This window comes from Mandrillus leucophaeus, unplaced genomic scaffold (genome assembly GCF_000951045.1).
Source record: "Mandrillus leucophaeus isolate KB7577 unplaced genomic scaffold, Mleu.le_1.0 Scaffold531, whole genome shotgun sequence".
NCBI classification, from domain to species: domain Eukaryota; kingdom Metazoa; phylum Chordata; class Mammalia; order Primates; family Cercopithecidae; genus Mandrillus; species Mandrillus leucophaeus.
The window spans coordinates 1,367,384-1,395,337 of NW_012105709.1; the positions used below are offsets into that span (position 1 = coordinate 1,367,384).

Here is a 27,954-nt window from a genome sequence, read left to right on the forward strand (position 1 = left end):
GCAATAGTAACACAGTGGTATTTGTGTATCTAAACATACGGAAACATAGAAAAGGTACAGTAAATATACTGTAAAATAAATGGTGCACCTATACAGGGCACTTACTGTGAATGGAGCTTACAGGACTGGAAGTTGCTCTGGGTGAGTTAGTGAGTGAATGGCGAGTGAATGTGAAGGCCTAGGACATTATTGAACACTACAGACTTTATAAATACTGTATGCTTAGGCTATGCTACATTTATAAAAATGTTTTTCTTTCTTCAATTACAAATTAACATAAGCTTACTGTAACTTGACAAAGTTTTTAATTTTTAAAACCTTTTTGGCTCTTTTGTAATAACTTAGCTTAAAACATAAACTCATTGTGCAAATGTACAAAAATATTTTCTTTCTTTATATTCTTATTCTATAGGCTTTTTTCCTATTTTTAAAATTTTTAACGTTTTACTTTTACAGAAACACACACATTAGCCTAGGCCTACATGGGGTCAGGATCATCAATGTCACTGTCTTCCATCTCCACATCTTGTCCTGCTTAGAAGGTTTTCAGGGGCAATAATACCCATGGAGCTGTCATCTCCTATAACAATGCCTTCTTCTGAAAAACTTCCTGAAGGACCTGCCTTATGCTGTTTCACATTTTTTTTTTTTAAAGTAGAAATACACTCTAAAATAATGACAAAACATATAGCATAGCAATACATAAACCAGTAACCTAGCTGTTTATTATCAAGTATTATATACCTTACAGCATTTTATATGCTAGATTTTTATACGACTGGCAGCACAGGTTTACACCAGCATCACCATAAACAATGTGATTAACGTGTTGTGCTACCTTATGATGGCTATGATGTCACTAGGTGATAGGAATTTTTAGCTCCATTATAATCTTATGGCACCACCAATATATATGCAGTCCATTATTGACTGAAAAGTTGTTATGTGGTACATGGCTATATTTTGAAATAGGGCCTTTAAAGAGTAACTAAGGTTAAGTGAGGTCATAAAGGTAGGGCCCTCAAGCCAATAGGACTGATGTCCTTACAAGAAGGGGAAGACACACCAGGGATACAAGTGCACAGAAGAAAGGCCGTATAAAGACGGTGAGAAGGTGCCATCTGCAAGTCAAGGAGAGAAGTCTTTGAAGAAACCACATCTGCTGATACCTTGGACTTTCAGCCTCCAGAACTGTGAGAAAATAAATTTCTGTTGTTTAACCTGAGTAGAGGTTGTGTTTTCTATTCCCATTTGCTGCAATGTATGTTTACCAAAGGCTGTTTGAGTTTGTGACTGTAGTGGGTCAAATAGTGTTCCCCAATAATTTATGTCCACCTGGAACCTCAGAATGTATTCTCACTTGGAAATCATGTCTTTGCAGATGTAATAGGTAAGTATTGAGATAAGCTCATATTGGATATGGGTAGGTTCTAAATCCAATGACAGTATCCTTATAAATGACAGAAAAGGACACAGAGACAGAAAAAGGCCATGTGACAACTAGGCAGAGATTGGAGAGGAAGCATGGCCCTGCTGACACCTTGATTTTGGATTTCTAGCCACCAGAAGTGTGAGAATAAATTTCTCGTTTTAAGCCACTTACGGAGTGGTAATTTGTTACAGCAGCTCTAGGAAACTAATAGTTACCAAATAAATTGATTATGCCAGGTGAACTTTTTATGATGATTTTAAGAGCCAATGATGCAAGTGTGAAGAGTTGTAGTTTCCGTGAAAGCCAAGTTGAATACTTTGGAAAGACTAGATAAAAGTTTGTTGACTTTAAAAATTAATAATAATAATAATAATAATAAGCTATTGGTTAAGTGTGGGCAAAACTGTTCTAAAAGATTGGGGGAAAATATAGTAAAAATCTTCAAGAATTCTGCATCTCTGGTTCACACCTATGACACCTATGACATTACATGTAGTTTGTACAAGAAAGATAATTAGATTACAAGCTCCAGTTTGTAATCCCAGCTACTTGAGAGGCTGAGGTGGGAGGATCCTTGAGGCCAGGAATTTAAGAAAGATAATTAGAGAACATCTATCAGCAGACCTATATGGGAAAGCAGCTATGCTGTACCACACTATGTCACCAACAGCCCAACTGAGTAGACCTACACTAAAAAGTTAGAAAAAACCTGGATCCTATAGTAAATAAGTGATAAATATAGAACATTTAAAGTTAAAATGTCTATATATGTATTTTTTATGACATCCTGATTTACATAACTTTTTAGATTAACTAAACAACTAAAGGTTTCTGATGAGAGGGCTCCTGCTATACTATCAGAAAGCAGATATGTACTATCTAAGACCAATTAACTTTGTTTTTATATTTATTCATTTTTTTGAGACAGAGTCTCACTCTGTCACCCAGGCTGGAGTGCAGTGGCATGATCTCAGCTCACTGCAACCTCTGCCTCCCAGGTTCAAGTGATTCTCCTGCCTCGGCCTCCCAAGTAGCTTTACATACATGTGGTTTTTACCTTGTCGTCTCTTCCACTGCCACAATTATACAGATGCGTATGATTCCAGGAGATAATTTTCAGCTGATCAAATTTGTATCTTACAAGGCCACACCTGTTTAGTCTCAAATTTTCCCTGGATGAAATCCTGGGTTAATTTTATTGGAAGAGATGCGTGCCCATTACACACACATTCCCTAATTTCCCAAAATGCTATTTTTCATTTACCCTATTAAAAATGAGAATATCATATTTTGTCAAATTTTGGAAAGAAGCATGTTCCCTCCTCTCCACCTCCACTTGTTTTTTTTTTTTTTTTTTCCCAGACACGGTCTCACTCTGTCACCCAGGCTAGAGTGCAGTGGCGCAGTCATAGCTCACTGCAGCCTTGACTTACTGGGCTCAAGTGATCACTGCAAATAGCTGGGACTATGGGCACATGCCACTGTGCCTGACTAATTTTTTTGTAGACAGAGGATTTTACCACATTGCCCAGGCTGGACCATTATCTTTTTTTTTTTTTTTTTAAGTTTTCAATATTTTGCTCAAGATTTTTTTTTTTTAAAGTTAATTACAGCATTTGAAGAAGAGGATCTAATTCCACACAAAATGGAAGACTCCAAAATGTATCCATTAAACTGCTAAAAAATAGAGTGGTAAGAATACCACATAAGCCCAATTTAGATTCTGAGTGCTGTCACCTGTGATTACAATTATACAGACTCTTCCAAGCTTATAGCTGGAGCTCCTGGAAGCTATTTTATACTCTGACGCAAGGACAAAAAAACCCACAACTCAGGAAGGAATTAAGTCCTGAATTATTGGTTTCATCACATTCACCCTCTCTATCCCAAAGCTGCACAAAAGAAACAGTGACCACACCCTGTAGATCTTTTTGTGTAAAAGAGGTAATGAAGAACTGGGATGGGAACAAGTCATGAAGATCTGTCTTACAAAGGTCCCTTTCAGGTAAGTTTGTACACACCATCACGCAACGAGCCTCTCATCAATTATGGTTAGGAAACCAGGTTCAATTCTCAGGAAATCCCAATTTCATTCATTTACTCAATATGAATTTACAAGGTGCCTATATATTATCAGCTTCCACTTGCAGCCATTTCTAGATAAAAAAGAAACCTGGCATCTCTACAGGGGCCACCAAGTTCCCCAAATCTACCACTGAAAGGACCTTTTTGGAACTGGGTTTCTTCTGTACCTCTGAAAGGGTAACACCTTAAAGCTGAATCATCTTTAACTTGGAGGTCCAACATGACATTTAGCAATACTTGCAACCCAGACATACATTAAAAGATACACTAAATTCTGAAGGCAGCTATGCTGCAAAATGATTTAAACAATTCTACAGCATTCATTTATGCTTGAAATTCCAGTCCTAGACCAAGTTTGTGGCCACCAGCATAGATGTTCTTGCCACCCAGGAGAGCTGACAGTGTCAGTTTGATACCTGGCTTTAGGCTTTGAGTGTATCCTAAACCTATCAGGCTGGAGTTGTTCACTTTAGTGGAGAAGTGGGCTTTAGGGTCGATCTGATACTTGGCTGCTATTCCAAAGTGAGTGTTACTGTTTCCTGCTGTCCCAGAGAAACTGACAGCAGTCTCCAACTTCTTGCTCACCTTCTGGTAATTGGACCTGCCAAACTGTCCTGTCATTCACATTAGTGTGAAGCTAGAATTCAGTCTTGTGGCCAACCGCAAAGTTGCTCTGCGTCACTCAGGACTTCGTGGTCTCAAAATTCACCTGGTAGCCGGCCAGCCAACCCTCATAACCCAGCACTTAGAGCGCCTCGGACTGAAGGCCCAGCAACGTCCAAATCCATGTCGCAGCCCAGGTTAATGTGCTCCCGCTTGTATCCTGTCTTGATTTTAGCATTTCCCCCCCAGTGTTAGGGGAGAAGGATGAATGGAGGGTCAGCTTCAGTCCACATGTTAACTGATCTCCCATAGTAATCTCGGTGCCTAGAGTGTTGTCAGTGTTCCATTTCCTTGTAAATGTCAGGCCATATTCGCTCTATCTGTACGTGGTTTCCAGACTGCCTGTCACATTGGTGGTCTAAGTGTTGGCTGAGCCTGAGCTTGTAAATTCCAATCCATTCTAAGATTTTGTTTTCAAATCAGGTTTTATTAAGCCAAATCCATATCCCTTGGTGAAGACATGCTTGGCAGATTTGCCAAGATTAGCATATGTGAGTGGCACAGCCATCTTCTGCTCAGAGACAATGCCAGTGGGCTCAGAGGTCTATGTTGAGGGCTATGGCTCCGCTACCTATTTTTAAAAACATTCTAGACACAAACTCCCTAGCAGTCAGCTCCAGGCCTAGCCGGCCTTAGAAGAGACCTCATAATTTATTTTCTACCTTCTACTGTTCAGCTACATGTTATGTTGGAGGAACATAAAACAATGTTACTGAAAATATATGTCAACATACTAATGATACATAATGATTTATTTACTTTTGCCCTAATTACCCTTCTAAATGAAGAATTACAGATGTATTACTAGAGACAATGAATTATTTCTTTTCCAGAAAGTAAAGCTATTTGCTTTTTACTAAATGAACAAGTTAACAACAACAAAAAAGCACCAAGTACATGACCAATTAAAATGAAACTTAAACTAGCATGCTCTCTCTTCCGAAATAATAACAAAAATGCTATGGGATAAGTAAATTAATAGCTGAAAAATATTAACTCAACAAAATAATATTTTACTAAAATAGTTTATTGCAGTAAGATTTTCACTGTATTCAAAATCAATACAAAGTTAAGTTTTTAAAATTATATAAGTACATACAAATGATTAAAACTATGTAATTAGGTGAGTAAACAGCATCAACACAATTTTAGCCTCTAAATCAATATGTAACTTTCTAAGTCTTGCTAATAAAACCTTAAAAAATATAGTGAAGAAATAGCAAAGGAAAAATAGTTCATCATAGTTGTTGAAATTTACTACTTCCATAAGAATAAAAAAGTCCTCCATCAAGGTATATTTGAAACAAATAATTTATTATTTTGAAGGGTAGCTAGAGAAAAGTCAGATTCACTTCTGTTTACAGCAGTCTAGGGAACATTATAATTAAACAGCATATTTTCCCAAAATTCATATATTCTAGACCTATGTCTCCAACAGATATTTTTCCTCAGTATTAATATGGCAAAGTACACTGAATTTCATATTCATATATATATGTATATAAAATATCTACATTGATTTTTAGTCAGTTTGGAACGAATGTCCATGTGTAACAAATCATTAACAATTCTGATATTTGCACATGTGTACATATATGTGCCCACAAAAACTGGTCTGTTGATGAATCTAAAAAAATATATTAAGATGCCAAATACATTGATTTCATTATGAAATGAAGACTTTTATTAAGAATATATTTTATCAGACATTTTGATAACAAACTGTTACTCTAAGTATAGATGATTTACCCAGTGTATTTTAAAAAGTAAACGAATCCCCACTGTAGTTTTTCTTGAAGGAAAAATCATTTCTCCAGTTGCTGAGGGGTACTAAAAGCTTCATACACATTAGCAGCAAAGTCTTTCACTTGCTCCATTGTCAACAGATCCTAGCAAAGATGATAATGTAACATTATAGTTTGCAAAAAGTATACAAAATTTGAATTAATTTCTGCAATCAAGGGATGAATTCAGTTCTAAGTTTTGTGGTAAAGGCCAAGAGGCAAACCATTTAAGAAAATGAGTAGTTTTTCTTGTAATAAATTCTAGAAGATAGTTATTATTTAGGTTCTTATATGAGGGATGATGGTATCATAAGCGTTCAAGTGTGACTTTGAGGGACAAAAACCCCAAATAGTCTTCAAATGAATTTTTGTGTATGTCAAGTGCTAGATAAGTATCTGTTGAATAAATAACTATAGGAGTAAAGGTACTTTTGCTGGAAGCTGACATAACATGGTTAAGGGCATATTACTTTCTAGAAGATCTAACATACGGTATGAATATAGGTAGCAAGTGCATATTTTACATATACACACATACATGAACCACACATACACTATAGTGTAAGGGTTCTTAACACCCCACGGGATTTGCGAATGTAAAGATAAGAAAAAACTACATCTTCATTTTTATTAACTTCTAACCAAAATCTGGTATCTCTTTCAATTATGAATGTAGGCAACAAACTGTGATGATATTAGCAGGTTGTATGACTTTGTCTTCAATAGAAATCACAGGCAGTTTCATGTCATATGACAGTTGTGGAAGTTATCAGAACTCTCATTATATCTTCGTATTTAATGCATGAATAAAGAAGCAATACTGCTATATCATAAACTTAATTTTAAAAGAAATTTTGAAAACTAGATATAATTGGTTTCCTTTAATTATGTATTTTACTGTATGCACTTATACATATTGTTCTGAGAAGGGGTCCATAGACTTCACCAGCCTGTGAAAGGGTCCATGACAGAAAAGGTTGAGAGCCTCTGAAATGTGAAGGAAACCTGGCCCTACTGATCTCTGTTTCTTAAGTATCAGAAAATCCAAGTGAGGTTTAGACATGTCCTAATCTCAATCAATTCATGGTTAAATTATCTCGTCAGAGAATTTGATGTTATTTAGTTTCAAGTATTCAGTCTAGGTGTTCAATGAAACAGGTTTAGATCAATGTTTCTCAAACCAGAATTTACAGACATGCTTTCAGGGGCCCAAGAATTTGAGGGGAAATTTTGTGTTTTGATTTCTGTGAAAATGTAAAGAAAACTCAAGCACGCTCTTGATTATTGAGAAGATAAAACATATAACCTACTGTTGTTCCTGATTTTAGGGCATGTTTATATTTACGCTCTTATTGGCTTTAAGTAACATTACTTTAACTGTCTTGTGCTAATGAGAAAAGAACAGAGGCAGAAAATCTTTCAAATGAAGGCCAAATCATGTAAAACACATGATACAAATGAAGCTTTCAGAATAGTTACAGTAGATTAAAAAAAATAATAATAATAATAGCAAGTCAGCTTTAGAAAATGCAGGCTGAATGCTCAACAGCATGAACAGCAGCAGACAGGTCCACATTCACTTTGGCACAACAAATTATTAACAGTAGCCATCAGCCATATTATAGAACAATCTACTTATTTTTCATAATTTAGATTATACTTGATAATAAAACTGCTTTGGTTTAGAGTTATGAAAAAGCTCTAATTTTTTTTTTTTTTTTGAGACGGAGTCTCGCTCTGCTGCCCAGGCTGGAGTGCAGTGGCGCGATCTTGGCTCACTGCAAGCTCTGCCTCCCGGGTTCCCGCCATTCTCCTGCCTCAGCCTCCCGAGTAGCTGGGACTACAGGCGCCGCCACCAGCCCGGCTAGTTTTTTGTATTTTTAGTAGAGACGGTGTTTCACTGTGTTAGCCAGGATGGGCTCGATCTCCTGACCTCGTGATCCACCCGCCTCTGCCTCCCAAAGTGCTGGGATTACAGGCGTGAGCCACCGCGCCCGGCCGAAAAAACTCTAATCTTAAGGATCTTATCGAGGTTTTAATTTATACACTAAAAATGATTTAAACACTGGAGGACTGTGGTATATCTGGGTACATTGTATGTGAGGTGTATGGACAAGTCTCAGAAACACTACCATTGTAGTGCAAAAGCAGCCATAAACAACACATAAACCAATGGGCATGCTGTCACCCAACAAAACTTACAAAAGCTGGTGCTTGGCTGGATTTGGCTCATAGGTCATAGTTAGTTTATATCAGCTTTATAATAAAGACTTCAATCTGTTCAAATACTGTATCCTGATGCAGCTTCCAGGATGTTTTCAGTAGTCTGAGATAAAAATTATGTATCACAGGGTTGGTTCACATTATAAAAGCTCTTTCCTCATGTTAATCTGAAAGCAATCTGAAATAATTTATCTCCTGCTTATGTTATTTGAAAGCTATTTGAAAATAATTTGAAAAAACACCTTTCTCGATTGTTTTCTGATTCTCCCATTCCCTACCTTTACGAACTACCATCCTAGTATCTTCTACCACAGGGGTCAGCAAAGTACAGCCTGTGGGCCAAATCCACTGCTGCCTGTTTTTGTATATAAAGTTGTGTTGAAACAGCCACACTCTTTTGTTCATGTATGTTTCTGACTGCTTTCACACTGCTACAGCAGATATGAATAGTTTCTGTAGAGAATGTATGTTGCATAAAGTATGTACTATCTGGCCCTGTACAGTGTGCCAACCCCTGTTCTACAGCATTCCCACAATAGGCTCTCCTACACACCATTGTAGTTGAAGTAATAGCAGTAATTTGAAAGGATTAATTTTATGTAAATTAATATTCTAATCAAGGCAAAGAAAGGCTTTACAAAAAGATAAGTGGAAATAGTAGAGCACACGTTAAGAAGACCACTTGGTATTTTAACTCATAAATTATAGTCTAAAAAATTAAACTATAATTGTTATAGCCTTGTCAATCAATGGTCTAGTATATACATTTAATATACATCCAGTTACACTAAAAAACTTTACTAAACATTAGTATCAATGGTGTTTTTACTGTACTGAAACATTTGTTTTTATTATCAATTATATCGATTTTAATTAAAGTGTACTGCATAAAATTTAAGCATTAAGGTTGATGATGCTTTGTGCTTGGCTGTCATTTCCACTTATCTGTCAAAATGAACAGCCTACTGGCCAAGTCAGGGACTTCTCCAGAAGAGGACAAAGGTAAAGGTAAAGTTTAAATGCCCCAAGTTATGACCTTTTTCTCACATTGATATAGATGTGAAGCTTAAAATTCAGTAAAATGAGATCAGTCTTATTCACTATTTCTTCTGCAATATGAGTGCCCAGCTCTTATGGGTGAGAAAGAGAACAGTGCGTGTGAAGGACAGGCTGATGACACCACAGTGAAAGGAGGAAACAAACTCTTAGTCTCAGTGCTCTCCACATTATCAAGAGTAAAAAGTCTACAGAGAGGATACACTAAACTATCTGAAACAAGTTACACTAAGAAGACGTCAGCTTTATTCTTAGGCCATAGGGTCTCTTCTCATTGTACATTATTGAAGCAGTTTGCAATTGGTATTGCAAACAGTTTTTTTAACTTATAACACAGTTTTCAAGTTTGCACATGACTCAGAAATTCAGTTATTTTGTTTATGATATCTGTCTGACTCAATGAATTAGTGAATTACTCAATGCATTCCAAATGGAAATGAAGAAAGAAGACGGACTTATAGGTAGTCTGATAAAACATTTAAATGACCCACTGTTTATGGAACTTTTAGTGAGCATATTATTGATGCACTATTAACAGTTACATTTTATTAATCACTAAAATGACTTACTTCTCCAAAAATTTTTTTAGTTTTCCTCAAAATGTGTAGAATGGGATCCTTGATCTGCCTCAAGGCTCAATCTTCTTATTAGCACAACTTAATGCAAAACATTCATGCTATATAAATTCAACTGACCACTATAATATACCTGGTCTAAAATGTAGTCCCACAGTGTTGGACTACAACACGGAGAAAGATACTCCAAACTTACACATTTGCTATAATCCATTATTACTCTCATGGGACACTCTACCACACTCTACATGTAGTTCCAAGTTCTGTGTTTTTTTGAAAAAACATCTCAGCAGAGAATGTAAGTTTATCTTAGACACACATGACCACCACCCATGAATACAATTTGCTTTTAATAACACTCCCAAGCTTTCTCCTTACCTGAACAAAATGACTAGGTGTTTCACTGCAAACTGAATGGATCTGTCCGTTTACTATTGGAATTATCTTAGCTAAAGGCAGGCTGACACTGGAAAGACTGAAAAATCATCACAGTAATGATTATTTTCTGAAATGACCTCATAGGACTTTAACATCTTAATTATAAAAGTAATACATAGCCATTGAAGAATATTTTTGGAAATCTATTAAAAAGGAAAAAACCCCCACAATTCTATCGCTTAGAAATAACAACTCTAATTGACATCATGACCAATGTCTTCTGGCTTTTTTTCTACATGTCTTTGTTTTGTTGTGTCTACCAAAAACCTCTAACCTCCTAAGCATACTGTTTTTGCAGTTTTATTGTTATGAGTATTTTCCATCTTATTAAAAGTTCTAAAGTGTTTGTCTGATTGTTTTTTAATGACTATACAGTAATCTGTCCTCTAGCTGTGACAATTTATATCATGAGCTCCCTAGAGTTGGGTATTTCAGTTTTTGCCTAAATTTTCTTAATCTAAATAACTTTTTGTATAAACATGAAATCACTGGGTCAAAGGGTATGACTGTATCTGCTCCATTATGTCTTCTTTCAACATCCAACATTATCATTTTCTTTAATCTTTCTACATCTGATAGGTGAAAATGGTATCTTACAGGTTAAATATGCATTTCTCTTAATTACTAACAATGTTGGGTATTTCCCCCCCTACTCCAGTGAACCACACCATTATCTATCAAGCTCTAGAAGCAGAAAATATGGGCATTATCCCTGGCACTTCTTTCTCTTGCCTATATCCAAATAAAGAAGTGCCAAGAATTCTTCCCATTGCCAAACAGATTCCAAGCTGAGCAATTATCTCTTGCCTGGACTACAGCAACAACTTTTTAACTTGTTAGAGCACAACATTTGTTGGATGCATAAATGAATACACGTATGTATCACTGTATGTATGTGATATAATGACTTAAACAACAGGACTCATTTTTGTGTTGGGCTTGTATATTTAGTCTTATTAAATATGACATCTCATACATTTCAATCTAGGGCTGCACTAGAAATTTCCTGTTAAATATCATGCAAGTGCCGAAGCTAGGGTGTACAACCAGTGTGCTATGCTGAGATTTGAGGCAATGCTTAAAAAAGAATAATGGATGTGGGAAGATTTATGTATTCCTGAGGGAAGCAGGCATTATTTTTTTCATGGTACCTTTGTAGCATTTCTCAAAATCTATCATGATTTTGATTACTTGATTGCTCTGTCTCTCCCTCACTATCATGGAAGCTCCATGAGGTTACATACCATGTCTATCTTATGCACAGTATTGTCCCAGCACATAGTAAAGGGTCTTGTGTACAGCGGACATCCAATACATACTTGTTGAATTGATAAATAAGTCTTCATTCATCCACTGCTGTGTCTTGCCCCAATCCCTGTTTCCCCAATTCCTTCTCCACAAAGCAGTCAAAGAAATCATACAATGTAAATTCCATTACATCACTTTCCTGCTCAAAACTCTCCAGCGGCCTTCCAGTGTTCTCAGATGACAGCCATGTCTGTATGTGCTGCGTTTTTCAGCTTTGTCTGACACCACTCTTCTTCTAGTTCTAGAAGTGTTCAGCTACCACCCCAGCCTCTTTACAGGTCTTAAAACGTACTTAGGTGGCTTCAAAATCTTTGCGTGTGGCTTCTGCCCAGAATGTCAACTGCCCCACTGCTGTCTAGGGTCATATTTAATCGCTTCCAATCTTAGTTCTCAGTTCAAATTATTTCCTCAGGAAAACTGCTTGACTGTCCACTTCTGTTTAAATTTTTCTATTATATGTTCAGTGTTCTTCTCCTTTATAACACTTCTCATAGTTTATACGATTATATTTACTATTTCCCCAACTAGACTGCAAGATCCATGGGAACACAAACCTAATACAGCGCCTGATTCATAGCATGTGTTCAATAAATCTTAGATTAACAAATTGGCCATTTCCATCTGCTCTTTTGTGAATTATCTGTGCCATTGATGCACATTTTCTACGAAAGAAAATTTGTCTTTCCTTAGGTGTTTGCTCCCTTAATTGATGTGTAAAAGTTCTGCATATAACGTCATTACACTCATGTATTATATACATATATACACACACACACAGAGCAAACATTTCCTCCTATATATAATTTGCATTTAATATTGATGAAAAGCTTATAAAAGCTTGTTTGAGCTATAAGTTTTAAAAATTACACAGTCAAACCTATCCTTATTTTATATAAAGTTCCTTACTTTCATTCTTAGAAATAACTTCTCTGTCTTGAGGTCACATAAAGATTCACCTGTTTTCGATCCGTTCATTTGATTTTACTTAGTATATTTAAAGGTTTAAACCTCCTGAATTTTATTAGTCATTGTAAAATGACTAATTGTTATTTGTCTTACTAACGTACATTTTGCCCACAATCATTACTAACATCCTACATATTTTAGGGCTACTTCTGGATTTTATATTCTATTTCACTGACTTACCTATTATTTTATGAGTAACATTAATAATTATACCTGATATTATATATTATACAGGAAAAGCATATTCATTGCTCTTCTTTTCCAGTAATTGTTTAAACATTCTCACTCCATTATTCCTCCAGATTACCTTTATTATCATTTGTCAGGTTTAAGATGAAAAAAATCAACCATCCTCTAATCTCCAATAGAATTTTGATAATATTTTGATTATAGGTTAATTTTGGAAGGCTAATTTTACACTTTTTAGTTGATTCTCTTGGGTTTCTAAGTATAAAGTCTGTCACCTTCATGTAACAATAGCATTTTCTTCTCCCTTTTCAAAGTTGATATCATTTTTAAAGATAGCATGAGTTTAACTTAGAAAACCAACAGTCAACTAACAGTTTATTAAAATGTTAAGAACACTCAGTAAATTGTCTATTTTCCTTCTTTTTTCACTATCCAACAGTAAAAGTTACCTATTTTCAAGATGTAAGTATAGAAAAAAATCAGTTGCTTTCCTTAATTGGATCTCAACATTGGTCTTCTCCTAGCCTTACTCCATTAGATAGAATAATAGAATGACGCTGAATAATCTGTCAATAGTGACCATCTTTATACTGTTTTTGAACTTAATGGAAATCATTCTAGTTTTACTGTTAAGTATATTAGCTTTTGATTTCAAATACTCTTTTTTATTTTTTACTTTTAAGAGACAGGGTCTTGTTCTGTCACTCAGACTGGAGTACAGTGGCATGATCATAGCTCACTGTGGCCTTGAACTCCGGGGCTCAAGCAATCCTCTTGATGGTTTTTAAAATTTTTGTAGAGAGGGCATCTTGCTACGTTCCACAGGCTGATCTTGAACTCCTAGCCTCAAGCAATCTTCCTGCCTTGGCCTCCAAAAGCATCGGGATTACAGATGTGAGCTATCACACCTGACTCAAATATTATTTTATTACATAAAAATGTATTTTTTATTTCTAGTAAGAGGTTTTATTCATAATAAATGTTGTTTTATTGAATGTCTTTTCAGCAACACTGAAGATAATGTTTTTTATCTTATTAAATTATTAATGTTATGGATTACCAAAACAGCTTTTCTAGTTTTAACTCTCCTTACATTCTTAAACCTTAATTAATCATAGTGTTGGAGAATAATTAAAATTAAAAATCTAAAAATCTATCTCAGATAGACATTATTGAACACCTGGCTTTACCACTTGACCTGAAGTAATTTAATTTTTCTGTGTCTTAGTCTCCTCACCTGGAAAATGAAGAATACTAGCACGTATTTCCTAGGATTATTGTAAGAATTCAATGAGATATATTCCAAAAAATACCTATCATCAAACTAGCACATGGAAAAAGTATTAGCTGCCATTATTATTGTAATATACCTCTGGTATATTACACTTTTGACTTTTAAATATCCATTACACATTATATTATATGCATATGTAATACATATAATACATATATGTTGCATATTTTTATATACATATATATAAAAAAATCAAAGCCTTTATTAGTTTACTTCATTTTTCAGTTGATTCTCTTCAGAGGTCTGGCTTATTAATCATAATACACATAAATAATGTACTTTGTGTCTTTGCCAATAGTTAAAAACCTTACTTCTGTCTTTTTTTTTGGCGGGGGGTTCTCACTCCTTTGTCCAGGCTACAGTGCAGCAGCACCATCACGACTCATTGCAGCCTTGACTTCCCGGGCTCAGGTGATTCTCCCACTTCAGCCTTCCAATTAGCTGGGACCACAGGCATGTGCCACGTGCCCAGCTAATTTTTATAGTTTTTGTAGAGATAGGGTCTCTCCCTATGTTTCCCAGGCAGGTCTTGAACTCCTGGGCTAGTGTAATCTGCCCGTCTTAGCCTCCCAAGGTGCTGGGATTACAGGCCTTAGCCATTTGTTTTTTCTTTACTTACTATGATGGCTAGACTTTCACAACATATTAAACAATGATGGCAATAGGCTTGATGGAAATGTTTCTAGCGTTCAATCATGGAGCATGAAGTTGATTATTGAAATGAAACAGAAAAACTTATATAGAAAATATATACTGAGTGCCTTGTATGAGTAAAGAGATATGAAATGGCACAAGATAGTCTTTGACTTTTGAGAGGAGGCTTAAAATGTAATTGAGGAATAAAACTCCAATTCAAGGTAGCACATGTAGGTTGTATATGAAAGTGTAGATAATGAATTCTATAGCTCAGAAAACAAACACCATCATGGCTGATGTGGCTGTAGTATAATTTTTACAATTCTTCAGTGTACAAAATCACATATGTGCTTATGTTAAAATAACTATTATAATTACGTATCACCACTTGCGAAATAACAAATATCTTGCTATATACAGGTTATAGTGAAATTTTATTAATTGAGCACCTTGATTTATACAGTATATAGGATTGGTCTTGAGCTGAAATTTATTTTTGTATAACTTAAACATTTTTTTTTAAGACTTTAGATTGATATTTAAATTACTTCAGAAAACAAACTTTATGTCTGTAAGCATTCCAAATGCTTAATGTCAATGTCAAATTAACCTTTTCTGTACAATAAAGAAGGGTCTCAGAGAATCGGGTAAATAACTTCTGGCCCTATGCATTTAAGAATTAAATTGGATATCGCACATACATATTGCCTATCAATTACTGTGTCCCCAATTAACAAAAAAAATTTAAAGCTACTTCAAAGAATGTGTCTCAAATTTTAATGAATGAGTTTACAGTCAGTCAACATTAATTTAGTACCCGTTATATCCTGAGTTTTGATATAAAAAACGGCAAAATAGAAATCCTTAAAGAGTGTAAATTCTAATATGAGACCAAAGATACTTGTGTTGGGATAATAAAGATTAAAAAAACCGTAAGATACCTTCTGGCATACAGAAGTCCATGATTTAGTAATAGTTATGATTAAAATCACTAACAATTGCACTAACTAAATGTTCCTAATTCTATAATAAGGACTGGAATGAATATATTTAAGTATTTGTAGAACTATAGGAGCTAATTCATCAAATGAGAATCTACACCAACAATGCCCGGTTATCATAAGGACCAAAGTATTGAATTTTGCAGACCAAAATGGCCTGCAGTAATGGAATAACATTAGAGAATGCATTAAAATTAAAATACATTGTGAGTTTTGTATTCTAAAGTGTTAAAAAAAAAACAATAATTGGAATTCAACTTATAGAAAGGTAATTTCACAACTTAAGTACTTCGATATAGTGGCAAAGTTTTTGGAAGACTGCAAGTTTTAATACTGAAACCAAGAAGGAGCTTCTGCTAGTGAAGAAGTTGTTGGTTTAACAGAGTTTAATTTGTTAAAAAATGAGGCACTCGAATTTACTAGGTTTGTTGTTATCTGGAATAAAAAGGCAAAGCACCCTTTTTTTAGAGCATTCATTAGTATAACATTTTTATACGTCATCTTACCTATTCATAGAGTTACCATGTTGCAGGTCCTGTTCAGTAGGTCGAAAGAACTCAGCCATATTGTCTAGAAGTCTACTAAAACCTCGGTTTAAACAGGTATTCAAAACTGTACTAAAATCTGGGCTATACAAAATAGAAGTACAAGTTACTTTTTAGATTCTGAATGGAAGAAGAAAACAAATTCAATAATAATGTGGTTACCTTTGAAAGCCACCAACGTTTTTAGTCATAATCTAATACTGTAAAAATATATCAAGGAGTCAACCTTTAAAAAGTAAGTATTTAAAAATGAGCTTATTTAGCACAACATAAGGAGAATATTCATCCACTTCCGATTTTTTTATACTAGTCAGCACTTTGTACAATGAATTTTTTTTTAAAATATCAATACTAGTACTACTAATTTTGAGGAAACTCTTAAATTTCCTTATAGTCATAGATTGGTTGGCTTTACATCCTCTACCATGATATTTCAGTGAGACAGAAAATATTATTATCGTGTACAGATGAGGAACTGATACTTGAAGGAAGAAGAAACTTGACTAAAGGCATGTGATAAGTAAATTGGGGAGCTTGAATATGAGACCAGGGCTTTTTGACCTTAATTATATGCTCTTAGTTCCTCACAAAACTCTTTAATATAAAGAATAATATATAAAGACGCTACGAAAGCTAGAAAATACCTAGTTATGTTCAAGTTTCTTGACTAGAGTGTGCATGTGTATGGGTGTATCTTTCTATCTTTTTTCCTTAGTCGTCTCTCTTTTTAAAAGCATTTTAACGGCTTCATTGAAGTAGGACTTAGAGGGCATAAAATTTACCCATTTTAAATGCACAAGACAATGATTTTTAGTAAATGTGCATAATTGTGCAACTATCGCTACAATTCAATTTTCGAACATTTTTGTCACCCATTAGGCCCATTTCCAGCCAATCCTCATCTCACTCTTAACTCCAGGTAACTATTAATCTACTTTTGGTCTATACAGTTTTCTGGACATTTCATAGAAACAGTCATACACATGTGGTCTTTCGCGTCTGGCTTCTTTCACTTAGCATAATGTTTTGAAGGTTCTTCTATACTGCAGCACGTATCAATGGCTTGTTCCCCTTTTTTGCCACATAGGACTCCACTGTATGAATACATCACATTTTATACTTTCGTTAGTTAATAGAAATACGGATTGTTTCTACTTTTTGGCTATTGTGAGTAATGGTGTTACGAAATTTCTTAACAAGTTTTTGTCTAGAGATGTTTTCATTCTTTTGGGTGGATACCTAGGAGTGGAATTGCTGGGTTGCATGGTAATTTGGGCTGAACTTTGTTCTTTTAAAGGTAATATGGTAAGGTTCCAAGAAGAAAAATGATTAAGGGGATGGAAGCTGAAGAAATGGAAACTGAAGAAAAGATCATCATAGTATCTACCTCCTAGGGTTACTGTAAGGTTTAAGTGAGTTAAGATAGGTAAAGCAGTATAGAACAGTGCTTTGCTGCATAAGCACTCAAAAATGTTAATTTTTATTCTTCTTATTGAATTGAATTCATTTAGGCCAGTGAAAGAAATGAGAAATAGGTAAGCTTGCTTCCCATTTCACACACATAAAAATAGAAGCAAAGAGAACTTCTAGATACTTGTCCCACCCATCTACCCACTTACATGCATCTGACCTATCCTGTCGTCCCTACCTGACTCCTAAACTATTTTACTGTGTATTGAATCTCATTCCTTTCTCCTATTCGAAGTTCTTTGTTCTTAAAATTATCCTGCTTTCCTACATCAATTTCTCCCTCTCCTATCAATTCAGTAAATACTTACTGAGCATCTACTACATGCAAGGCACTGTTCTAAGAGCTGAACATACATTGGTGAACTAGACAGACAAAAATTAGTCAACTCATGGAGTTTAGTAGAAAGGTGTATATAAAAAAATGTTAAAGTCAAAATCTCCTGGCTCCCATATTCCCCTTAAATGCTGTACTATTTCTCGGAATCTCTCAAAGCAAAATGTTGAAACAGTTGTCTGTGCTTGGTCTCTGCTAAACTCTAATTCTTTTGAATTAGCTTATCTTCACCACTGCTCCTCTGAAACTTCTCAACAAGATCACTCAACAACTCCATCTAATGTTATTTCTCTGTCTTTATCTCCTTTGGCCTTTCAGGAGCATTAGACCCAATTAATCACAGTCTCCTTAAAACATTTCTTCAATTGTCTTCCAAAATACCTCATTATTTAGGTGTTTCTTTTCTTTCGCTGGCAGCTCCTGCTCAGTCTCCTTTGCTGGCTCTTCCCCGGATCCCAAACTCTAAATGTTGGAGTGCTCTATGACTCAATTGTCTTCTAGTCTCTATCTGTTCCTATCCCCATTACTTTAAATACCACATGCAAAGTGATTACTCCCGGCTGGGAGCAAGCCGCGGGGGGGGCGGGGGGGGGGGGTGCGGGCCGCAAAATCTGGCCATAAACTGGCCCCAAGACTGGCCATAAACAAAATCTCTGCAGCACTGTAACATGTTCATAACGGCCCTAACACCTGCGCTGGGAGGTTGTGGGTTTATGGGAATGAGGGCAAGGAACACCTGGCCCGCCCAGGGCGGAAAACCGCTTAAAGGCATTCTTAAGCCACAAACAACAGCATGACCGATCTGTGCCTTAAGGGCGTGTTCCTGCTGCAGTTAACTAGCCCAACCTATTCCTTTAATTCGGCCCATCCCTTCCTTTCCCATAAGGGATCTTTTAGTTAATTTAATATCCATAGAAACAATGCTAATGACTGGTTTGCTCTTCATAAGTATGTGGGTAAATCTCTGTTCAGGGCTCTCAGCTCTGAAGGCTGTGAGATCCCTGATTTCCCACTTTAGGCACCTCTATATTTCTGTGTGTGTGTGTCTTTAATTCCTCTAGCACCACTGGGTTAGGGTCTCCCGGACCAAGCTGGTCTCAGCAACTCCCAATGTTGTATTTGTAAACTAACTCTTGAATTCCAGACTTGCATATTCAATTGCCAACAGGCATATAACTACTTGGATATGCTTAACACTGCCAAAATGTAAATAGCAACTCCTATTTCCTCAAATGCTCAGCCCCAATACCTAGGAGTCATCCTTGCCTCCTCTTTCATAACCCACACCAAATAATTCCGCAAGTACTAGTGGTTCAATCTAAAAAATAAATCTATTATTTAGCCTCTTGTTATTGCCACCACTGCTACCATCCAGTCCAAACTACAACTGTTTCTTGATTAGAATCCTTCAACTCTTGAAACTGGCTCCCTCCTTCTATTCTTATCTCTTTATAGTCAACTTACCATAGAGAAATGAGGTCTTTTATAAACACAGATGATGTCATTGCCCTGCTTAAAATTCTCCAATGGCTTCCCATACATCAAGAACAAAAAACATTTCTTATCATGGATTACAAGGTTCAACATACTCTGGAGTTTCCATCTATGTCTCCAATCTCCCTTCCCTATTGCTTTTCTCATTCACTGTGCTCCAGCCAACAATGGCCTCCTTGCTATTCCTTGAACAGGCCAAGCATTAGGATCACTGCAACTGTTCTTCTGCCTTGAACTGTATTCTTCTGGGTTATAAGGTTAACTTCCACAGTATATATTCAGGTCTCTGCTCAAATGGCATCTCCTCAAAAAGGCCTTTTCTGATCAACCTAATACAAACAGCATCCCTGGTCACTCTCTAACCCCTTAATCCACTTTGTGTTTCATCAACAAAGTTATACATACTTGACATTATATCAGATTTATTAGTTTATTATTTTTCTCTCCCACTAACATACAAATTCCAATAGGGATGAAGACCTAGCATTTAGAATAGTACCTAATATACCACAGACAGCCAATACATAGTTAATGAATAATTCAATGAAATAAATGAATTAACTGAATGAACAAATTATTTCTATCTATGAAATGTAGAAATTTCAATCCAAACAAGCTCCTGAGGGTGGAGGACTAGGGCAATACATTTGCCTATAACTGCTAGCATAGTAAAGTAATGGGAGTATAAATCATTGCCTGGGAAGCAGTTGCCAATGAAGTAAGAACAAATACCTGGGAAACACTGATGGCTTTTTTGTTTTGTTTGTTTGAGACAGGATCTTACTCTGTTGCCCAGGCTGGAGTACAGTGGCACAATTACGGCTCACCATAGCCTCAATCTGCCAGAGCTCAGGTGATCCTTCTACCTCAGCCTCCCGAGTTAACTGGAACCACACGTGTGCACCACCGTGCCTGGCTAATTTTTTTTTCTTTTGTCTAAGATGGGGTTTCCGCCACGTTACCCAGGCTGGTCTTGAACTCCCAGGCCCAAGCAATCTACCCACCTTGGCCACCCAAAGTGCTGGGATTACAGGCATGAGTCACTGCACCAGGTTGGAAACACTGATATTTAAAGGAAAGACAGAGATAGAAGAATCTAAGAAATGATCTGAGAGGTAGGAGAAAAATACAGATTATACTGTCATGAAAGTCATGTGAGCAAAGAATTTCAAGAAAGGCAGTGTCAAGTATCAGAGAAAGGTCAAGTAAGATGAACATTACAGATGCATTGTAATTCATTCATTTATACAATGATATGGCAAAAGATCACCGATGACCTTCTCCAGAGCTTCATGAAATGATGTGGTGGAAATCTGAATAAGAAAAAAGTGGACATTCCTACTGTAGAAAAACAAAAGACTGGAACTCGATAAATTCAGATAGTAGAGTTAGTAGCTGAGTTACCCTAAGAAATCCCTGCTTCCCTCCAGTTTGAGTAGGAAATCCTATCTAAAGGCTGGGAAACAGAGTCAAAAATTTAATTTTAATATCATATTATACTGACTATATTGTTTAAGAAAAACTAAAAAATGATCTCAAGTACATTCAACTTACACACATATTTTTCCTGTTACATGAAGTATACATACCTTTCCAACATGTCTCTAGTTTCATTGAGAAGTTTAATAGTGGTAATGTCTCGAGGAGAAAGTCCACAGGCCTATAGAATTAAAATGTCACACTTCAGGTTTTCAAACATGAGCATGGCGTTATGATGAAACTAATCACATTCATAAAATAAAGAGTTCAGGAAATCTAAAAGTCTATGTTCTATCAACAATAAAAAAAGTTAGATCTCCCTTCCCCCCCAAAAAAACCTGTAATGGTTTATGTGCGCAAATAAGTAGAATTTAAGACATGAGTAAAAGTAAATTACACTTAGTAAGATCTTTGTTTATCTGGCCCTTCTTGGATAGATTTCTAGTATAGTTAGACAAAGAAGAAATAGGTTTTGAGTTTGCAGAGGTCTGGGTTTGTTCTTTTTAAAATTGAATTTCATTATTATTATTTTTTTGAGACAGGGTCTCACTCTGTCATCCAGGTTGGAGTCCAGTGGCATGATCATAGCTTAAGTAACCTTGAACTCCTGGGCTCCAGTGATCCTCCTGCCTCAGCTTCCTAAGTAGCAGTTAGGCTATAGGCACACGCCACCATGCTAATTTTTCATTTATTTTTTGTAGGGGTAGTGTCTTGTTATGTTTCCCAGGCTGGTCTCGAACTCCTGGCCTCAAGCCATCCTCTTGCCTTGGCCTCCCAAAGCATTTTTTTTTTTTTAAGAGACACACTGGCAAAGCACACCACAGACTCGAACTCCTGAGCTTAAAAATTCCTCCCTCCTCAGCCTCCTGAGTAGCTGGGACTATAGCTGTGCACCACTATGCCAATCTGGCTGATTTTTAAATTTTAAATTTTTTTTTTTTTTTTTGAGATGGAGTCTGGCTCTGTGGCCCAGGCTGGAGTGCAGTGGCCGGATCTCAGCTCACTGCAAGCTCCGCCTCCTGGGTTTACGCCATTCTCCTGCCTCAGCCTCCCGAGTAGCTGGGACTACAGGCGCCCGCCATCTCGCCCGGCTAGTTTTTTGTATTTTTTTAGTAGAGACGAGGTTTCACCGGGTTGGTCTTGATCTCCTGACCTCGTGATCCGCCCGTCTCGGCCTCCCAAAGTGCTGGGATTACAGGCTTGAGCCACCGCGCCCGGCCTAAATTTTTAATTTTTAGAGACAGGATCTTGCAATGTTGCCCGGGCTGGTCCCAAACTCCTGGACTCAGTGATCCTCCCCGTCAACCTCCTATGTTTTTTTCTTTCATCAGTAAGAGATTTTATCAGGATATGTGTGTGTGTCTTTTTTACATCAATCTCCTCTGAGACTCTATGTGTCTTTTCAATCTTAAATTTCAGGTTTTAATTCAGTTCAGTAAGATCTGGTCCATTATTTCTCTCTTCATCTGTTCTTTTGAATTGTTTTCTTTTTGGTCCTGTTTTGAATTTTGAAAACTGTAAATTACTTTAGAGTCCTAAAAAGATTTTTTAACACTCTTATTGCATCTCCTTGAGACTCTATTTTGTAAGCTGTCTCCTGTTTCATTAATTCTGTTCCATCTGTTCTGTTTGATCAGTTTAGTCTCTATCTTTCAAGTTACAGGGTTTCCTTAAATGGGATGCAACATTTTTTTTTGGCCTACTCATGAATATAGGATCTCTCAGCACCTAAACAGGTTCATCTTTGGGGTCTCTGGGAATGGGAAATCCTGCAGGCAATGGGAACTCCTGCAGGCAATGTAAACAAGGCATTCTGTTCTAACAGGTCCTCTACGCTGAGGTATGGCATAGGGGGCCTCTCTGTTCTAAGGCTTTTCCAGTTGTCAAGAGCGAGCTGTTCTCCCAATTACAAAGAATGGGTGCAAACCAGCAGACAAATGAAAAACTAGTAATTTAGGAAATGAGCCATATAACCTGCAATCTGGCATTTTTAGTATTCTTAATCAATGAATAACTTATATAACAACTATCTAGGACACACCAGTGTTTAGCAACACTATGGTTGATAATTTTTGGATTAGATCTTGTTGTTTCTCAAGTGGATGACTATAACCTCCTCAGTCCATTTTTGTACTTTCATCATTAACTTTTTTAAAAAGCAAAGGTGATTGTGTTACTGGACTGGTTAAAATCTACCTTTCTTTGTCTACAAATTGGAGTTCAGACTACTTATCTTGGCATACAAAGCTCTTTATAATCTTGCCCTGACCTTCAGCTCTATGTTCTGCTACTTGATCTGATACAAAAATACGCTGTAGCCCACTAATTGAATTTGTATCTTCAGTTCCCCAGGTGTAATAAACATGCCTTACTCATTTTACATCCCCAGCATACATCACAGTATGTACTGTCACATACCTGATAATAAAAATGTACTAAGTAGCTAAAATTGTTAAGTGCTTCTAACTAGAAATCGCTCATAATGGCTATTTATTTTCTACGGGGTTTTACTTCAATTATTGAAATATATACCTTTCAATCACTTACCTTTCAAGAGACTCAGAAATCAAAATTTCAAGAGAGAGTAAAATTTTAAAAGTATAGAGTAACTGGTTTGGTTAAATGGTTATGAATTAAGCACCTGCACTGCTAATGGAGTTTCTTCATCTGGCATCATATAATGGCATAATAAAGATTTGGATCCATCTTTATTAATCCAAGAAGAAGACTTATGCTGCTCAACGAGATTTCTGATTTCTTTTAGTTTTTGCTCCAAGTCCAAAAGGGACAAAGAATGTTTAAGAGAAACACTAGAAACAGAGAAAAGGGAATTGGGATAAATCGAAACTATACAACACATCCTACATACACTCGTTTCTTAACAGGCTACTATCTAAAATCTTGTTTCTTCTGCTCACACCTGTACCTGCTGACTGGAATAGAATGGATTAAGAAATCAGCCACCAGTTAAGGGCCATTACTACAGAGCCAAGAAAAGTATTTCTCTGGATTTCATAAGAGAATTCCTACTGTAATTATAGATATTACTAGTATAAGTGGGAGGAAAAAGCCTCAGAGGCAGATTTTAAAGTAGGTCTTTTATCTCATGACCCAGATATTTCTGATTTGTATGAAATCAGTCAATTAACAATGAAATATTAAAACTTTCCCCTCTGTATAAAAAGGTTGATTCTGACAAAGAAAATGGATCTCATAACACAATATCCCAGGAAGGTATCTGATTAGATTACAAAGAGTTTCACAAATCACCATTTGTCAAGTCACTGGCTTCACTAGAACAATTCTAATTTTCTTTCATTCATCAGAATCAGGAAGTCAGAAAAGTCAAAGAAAAATGCCTTACCTTCCTAAAATCTTCTGCACAGCTTGTTTAATGACAGTGATCAATTCTGTCAGGCCTATTAAAGAAAAAACAAACCTAAAAGCCTTGCTTAAAAATTCCTCAAAAATACAAATAAATGAATTAAAATTTGTATAAAAGTCACAAATAAGAATCTTACCATCTCCAAGGAGGTGTTGAATACTTGATAAATATTGCTGTTGGACATCTGGGGGAGCAAGAATTGTCTGTACAAAATAGAAATACAGTTAAATTATCCAAGTTTTAAACTGGTAAGTAATGTTTTCAATATAACTGTAGGTGAGATTTTTCAAGATCTGAAGTGATAGGAAAAATAATATTTTTTAACATACCAAAAATTCTAGTTTCAAAGTATAAAAATTATTCATAATACTAAAAGTTCATAATCACATGAAATATAAAAATATTTATTTCACAGAAATTGTTACCAGGATAAATAAGCTAAACTTTGAACCGCTTGAGGGAAAGGACAATGTCTGTTTAAGTCTATTAAACTTACAGTGCCATTTTTGCCAACTGCTGCATTATCCAGGTAAATATATCCACCAATTATGTTTAACTGGACCCGCAAAAGAACAACCAGCATACAAGTACTGTATACAGCCACGATACTTCTTGTGAAACCTTCATAGAGAAAAGAAAACCATTTGGTACTGTGATTAATACAAATGTGTAAAATCATGAACCATCCCTATGGTTATTTTTTCATAAGATGACTTTTAAAAACATATTTACAGTTGTTTCTAGTATAAAAATATATCAATTCAAAATATTTCAGTCTCTCCTTACAAGTTGTTTAATAAAAATTAGGTATGATTCCTTAATTGAAACAATGACCAATAAAATATATTAGGTGAAAGAGGTATATATTATTAGCTTAGAAAGGAAAACAAGGAAAAGTCTGGGAAGCACAAAGAATTGCAGCTTCAGAACTCTTAGTTGTCAGTGGAGCTATTTTCAAGTAAGAGAAGAGGGCTGAGTGTGGAAGAACTCTAGCCTTCAATAGCAGCTCGAGGAGGATGAGCCTGTTTAAGGGTTTAAGGACTACAGGAAGGTACAGAAAGGCTGGGGAAGCTTGGTAAGACAGGCTTCCCAGTAGCCTAGGACCGGGTGTTCACAAAAGAGGAGAGAGTGAAGGTGTTGACTGCTGCTGAGAGTCCTAGCAAGAGGAAAATGTCCAGTAGATTTGGCAACACAGAAGTTGTTACTGACGCTTGAGAGACCTGCTTGGGTGGAGACACAAGTGGTGGAAGCCAGGCTGTAGTACATCAAAGCATGAGTGGCAGTGAAGAAGAGAAGAAGGGGAATGTAGAAATCTTGGTCATAAGGATAATAAGAAAGAATAGGCCGGGAACAGTGGCTCACGCCTGTAATCCCAGCACTTTGGGAGGCTGAGGCAGGCGGATCACAAGGTCAAGAGATTGAGACCATCCTGGCCAACATGGTAAAACCCCGTCTCTACTAAAAATGCAAAAATTAGCTGGGCATGGTGGCGCACACCTGTAGTCCCAGCTACTCGGGGGGCTGAGGCAGGAGAATTGCCTGAACTTGGGAGGCAGAGATTGCAATGAGCCAAGATAGTACCACTGCACTTCAGTCTGGCAATAGAGCAAGACTCCGTCTCAAAAAAAAAAAAAAAAAAAAAAAAGTATAAAAGCTGAAAGGAAATATAGGCAACTAGAGAGGTTTAATTTGTTTTCAAATAGGCAAGGCTTAAGCATCATTCTGCTGACAAGGATTAGCTGAATGGAAGGGAAAACAGGAATAACAATTCTGAGACAAGCAGATATGTAGGCCCTGGTTTAGCTTTTTGTTTCAATTTTTTATCACTAACAAAAGTTTACAATAAATATCAAAGTAAATCTATGATCTGGATTGGAATAAAAACTTCCTTTAAAGTACATTAGAGATATCAGTACCTAATAAAGGCATATGTAGTCTAGGACAATTTTACCTACCATCATCATCATCATCATCATCATCATCACCATCATCATCACAATAGCACTACCACTAACATTTACTGAATGCTTTCTATGTCCAGACATTGATCTACTTGCTTTATCTGTACTATATTATTTAACACTAACAACAATTCTAAAAGGCAGGTAAAGGAGAGTCATCCTAATAGAATGCAAACATTTCCCTTTATAAATATTTTAAGGATGTGCTGTCACACAGAATATGCGGCTTACTTATTATCTTCAGATCCTCCCATATTTCTAGCTTGTTTGAAGGCCTAAAGGACAAAATAAAAAAAACAAAAATAATAATCTAGATAGTCTAATAGAAAACTCTGAATTTTATAGATCTATATTTATTTCAAAAAATTAAAAGCAACACAGCATAACTGCAGAAAAGCAAACCCACGAAATACAGTAAAAAAAAAAAAATGTAATTCCAGTAATCAATAACCACTTTCACTGGTATATGTTCTTACAATCTTTTTCTCCTTGAGTGCTATGTATAGATATATTACAAAATCACATAGGAAAAGCAGAGGAAATGTTTCTTTCTTTCTCTAATTTGCTGTTTTAGAAATAATGAAGTAGGTCCTATAATCCTTCAAAGGTAAATATGAAGTATTTTTTTGTTTTACGATCATAAACACATGAATTTACACATATATTTCATGTGTATCAATCCACTGCAGTTATTATCTCTATCAATGTTCAAATTGCCCATCTTTCACTTCTGGAAGACTATTCACACATTGGCTCCTGAATCCTTTTGATTTATATGATCTTTTATTAGTCTTTTACAGAATCCACAGTTTCTGACATGAAAACTTGTTCTGGGTTCATCTCGTTCCATTCTTGCTGCAGACTTGAAATCACCAATTTCACTGGGTCCTGTTTTCTCATAGCAGGAAATGGTAGAGACCAAAACCTTTGGTTAAGAATGTTCATTGCTACTGGGTAGGTCATTATTTCTAAGATTTTTCCAGTGAACTAAGCTAATAAATAAGTGTTTATTTATTTATTTATGCATATAATCAAAAAGGTAATATACATCATGAATTCATACTGATATTTCTAAATTAGTCAAAATTTAGAAAATTAGTCAAAAGGTTTTTAGCTTAATCTCATTGATTTTGCATTTGTATTTCTTTTTGTCCACACTAAAAACAGGTGAAACCAACATAATTACTAATTTGCTTCATCCCTCACTCTATTCACAACCGTCTCAGTGTAAAAGAGTTTAAGGTTTCTGTTTTTCCAATTCTTTGTGTGTGAAGAGTATATGGCCTACTAAGGATATACAGTCAAATTTCTGTTTCAAAGTAATTTAGCACAGTTTCTATCTTTGTAATTATACCACCAACTAGAATCATATATAGGTTAATTTGATTTATGGTACTATATAGTTTTGGACATTATTTTTTAAACACTGTAGTTTTATAATATTAATATGATTCCCAAATCAAATTTATATAATACGGTGTATTCAAAAAAGTCTGTTTCTATCCCCCTTAATTTTCTCCCTTCTTCATAGGTGACTATTTAAAAAATGCTTAAACTTTCCATTGTTTTGTTTTATATAAGCAAATACGTATATATACATTTATATCTGCCCCCTTAGATAAGTGAAACATACTAT

The 27,954-nt window shown here is 35.8% G+C and overlaps 1 protein-coding gene and 1 pseudogene across 2 annotated transcripts in view; both read right to left on the reverse strand.

Annotated features, from left to right (window-relative positions):
• Window positions 1–3,516: 3,516 nt before the first annotated feature.
• Window positions 3,517–4,688, reverse strand: LOC105551768 (annotated as a pseudogene). The gene has a single exon (XR_001007897.1). The product of XR_001007897.1 is annotated as a voltage-dependent anion-selective channel protein 1 pseudogene (transcript).
• A 785-nt stretch (window positions 4,689–5,473) lies between these two features.
• The window catches only part of PEX3 (peroxisomal biogenesis factor 3), a 38,440-nt gene continuing 15,959 nt past the window's right edge, over window positions 5,474–27,954 (reverse strand). Inside the window, exons 4-12 of the mRNA XM_011997163.1 lie at window positions 26,550–26,593; window positions 24,854–24,978; window positions 24,494–24,560; window positions 24,337–24,391; window positions 23,614–23,782; window positions 21,083–21,153; window positions 16,157–16,279; window positions 10,197–10,293; window positions 5,474–6,069 (exon numbers count right to left, since the gene is read on the reverse strand). Coding sequence (XP_011852553.1) covers window positions 5,986–6,069; window positions 10,197–10,293; window positions 16,157–16,279; window positions 21,083–21,153; window positions 23,614–23,782; window positions 24,337–24,391; window positions 24,494–24,560; window positions 24,854–24,978; window positions 26,550–26,593 — 835 coding nt within the window. The 3' untranslated portion in view covers window positions 5,474–5,985. The remainder of the gene's footprint in view (window positions 6,070–10,196; window positions 10,294–16,156; window positions 16,280–21,082; window positions 21,154–23,613; window positions 23,783–24,336; window positions 24,392–24,493; window positions 24,561–24,853; window positions 24,979–26,549; window positions 26,594–27,954) is intronic.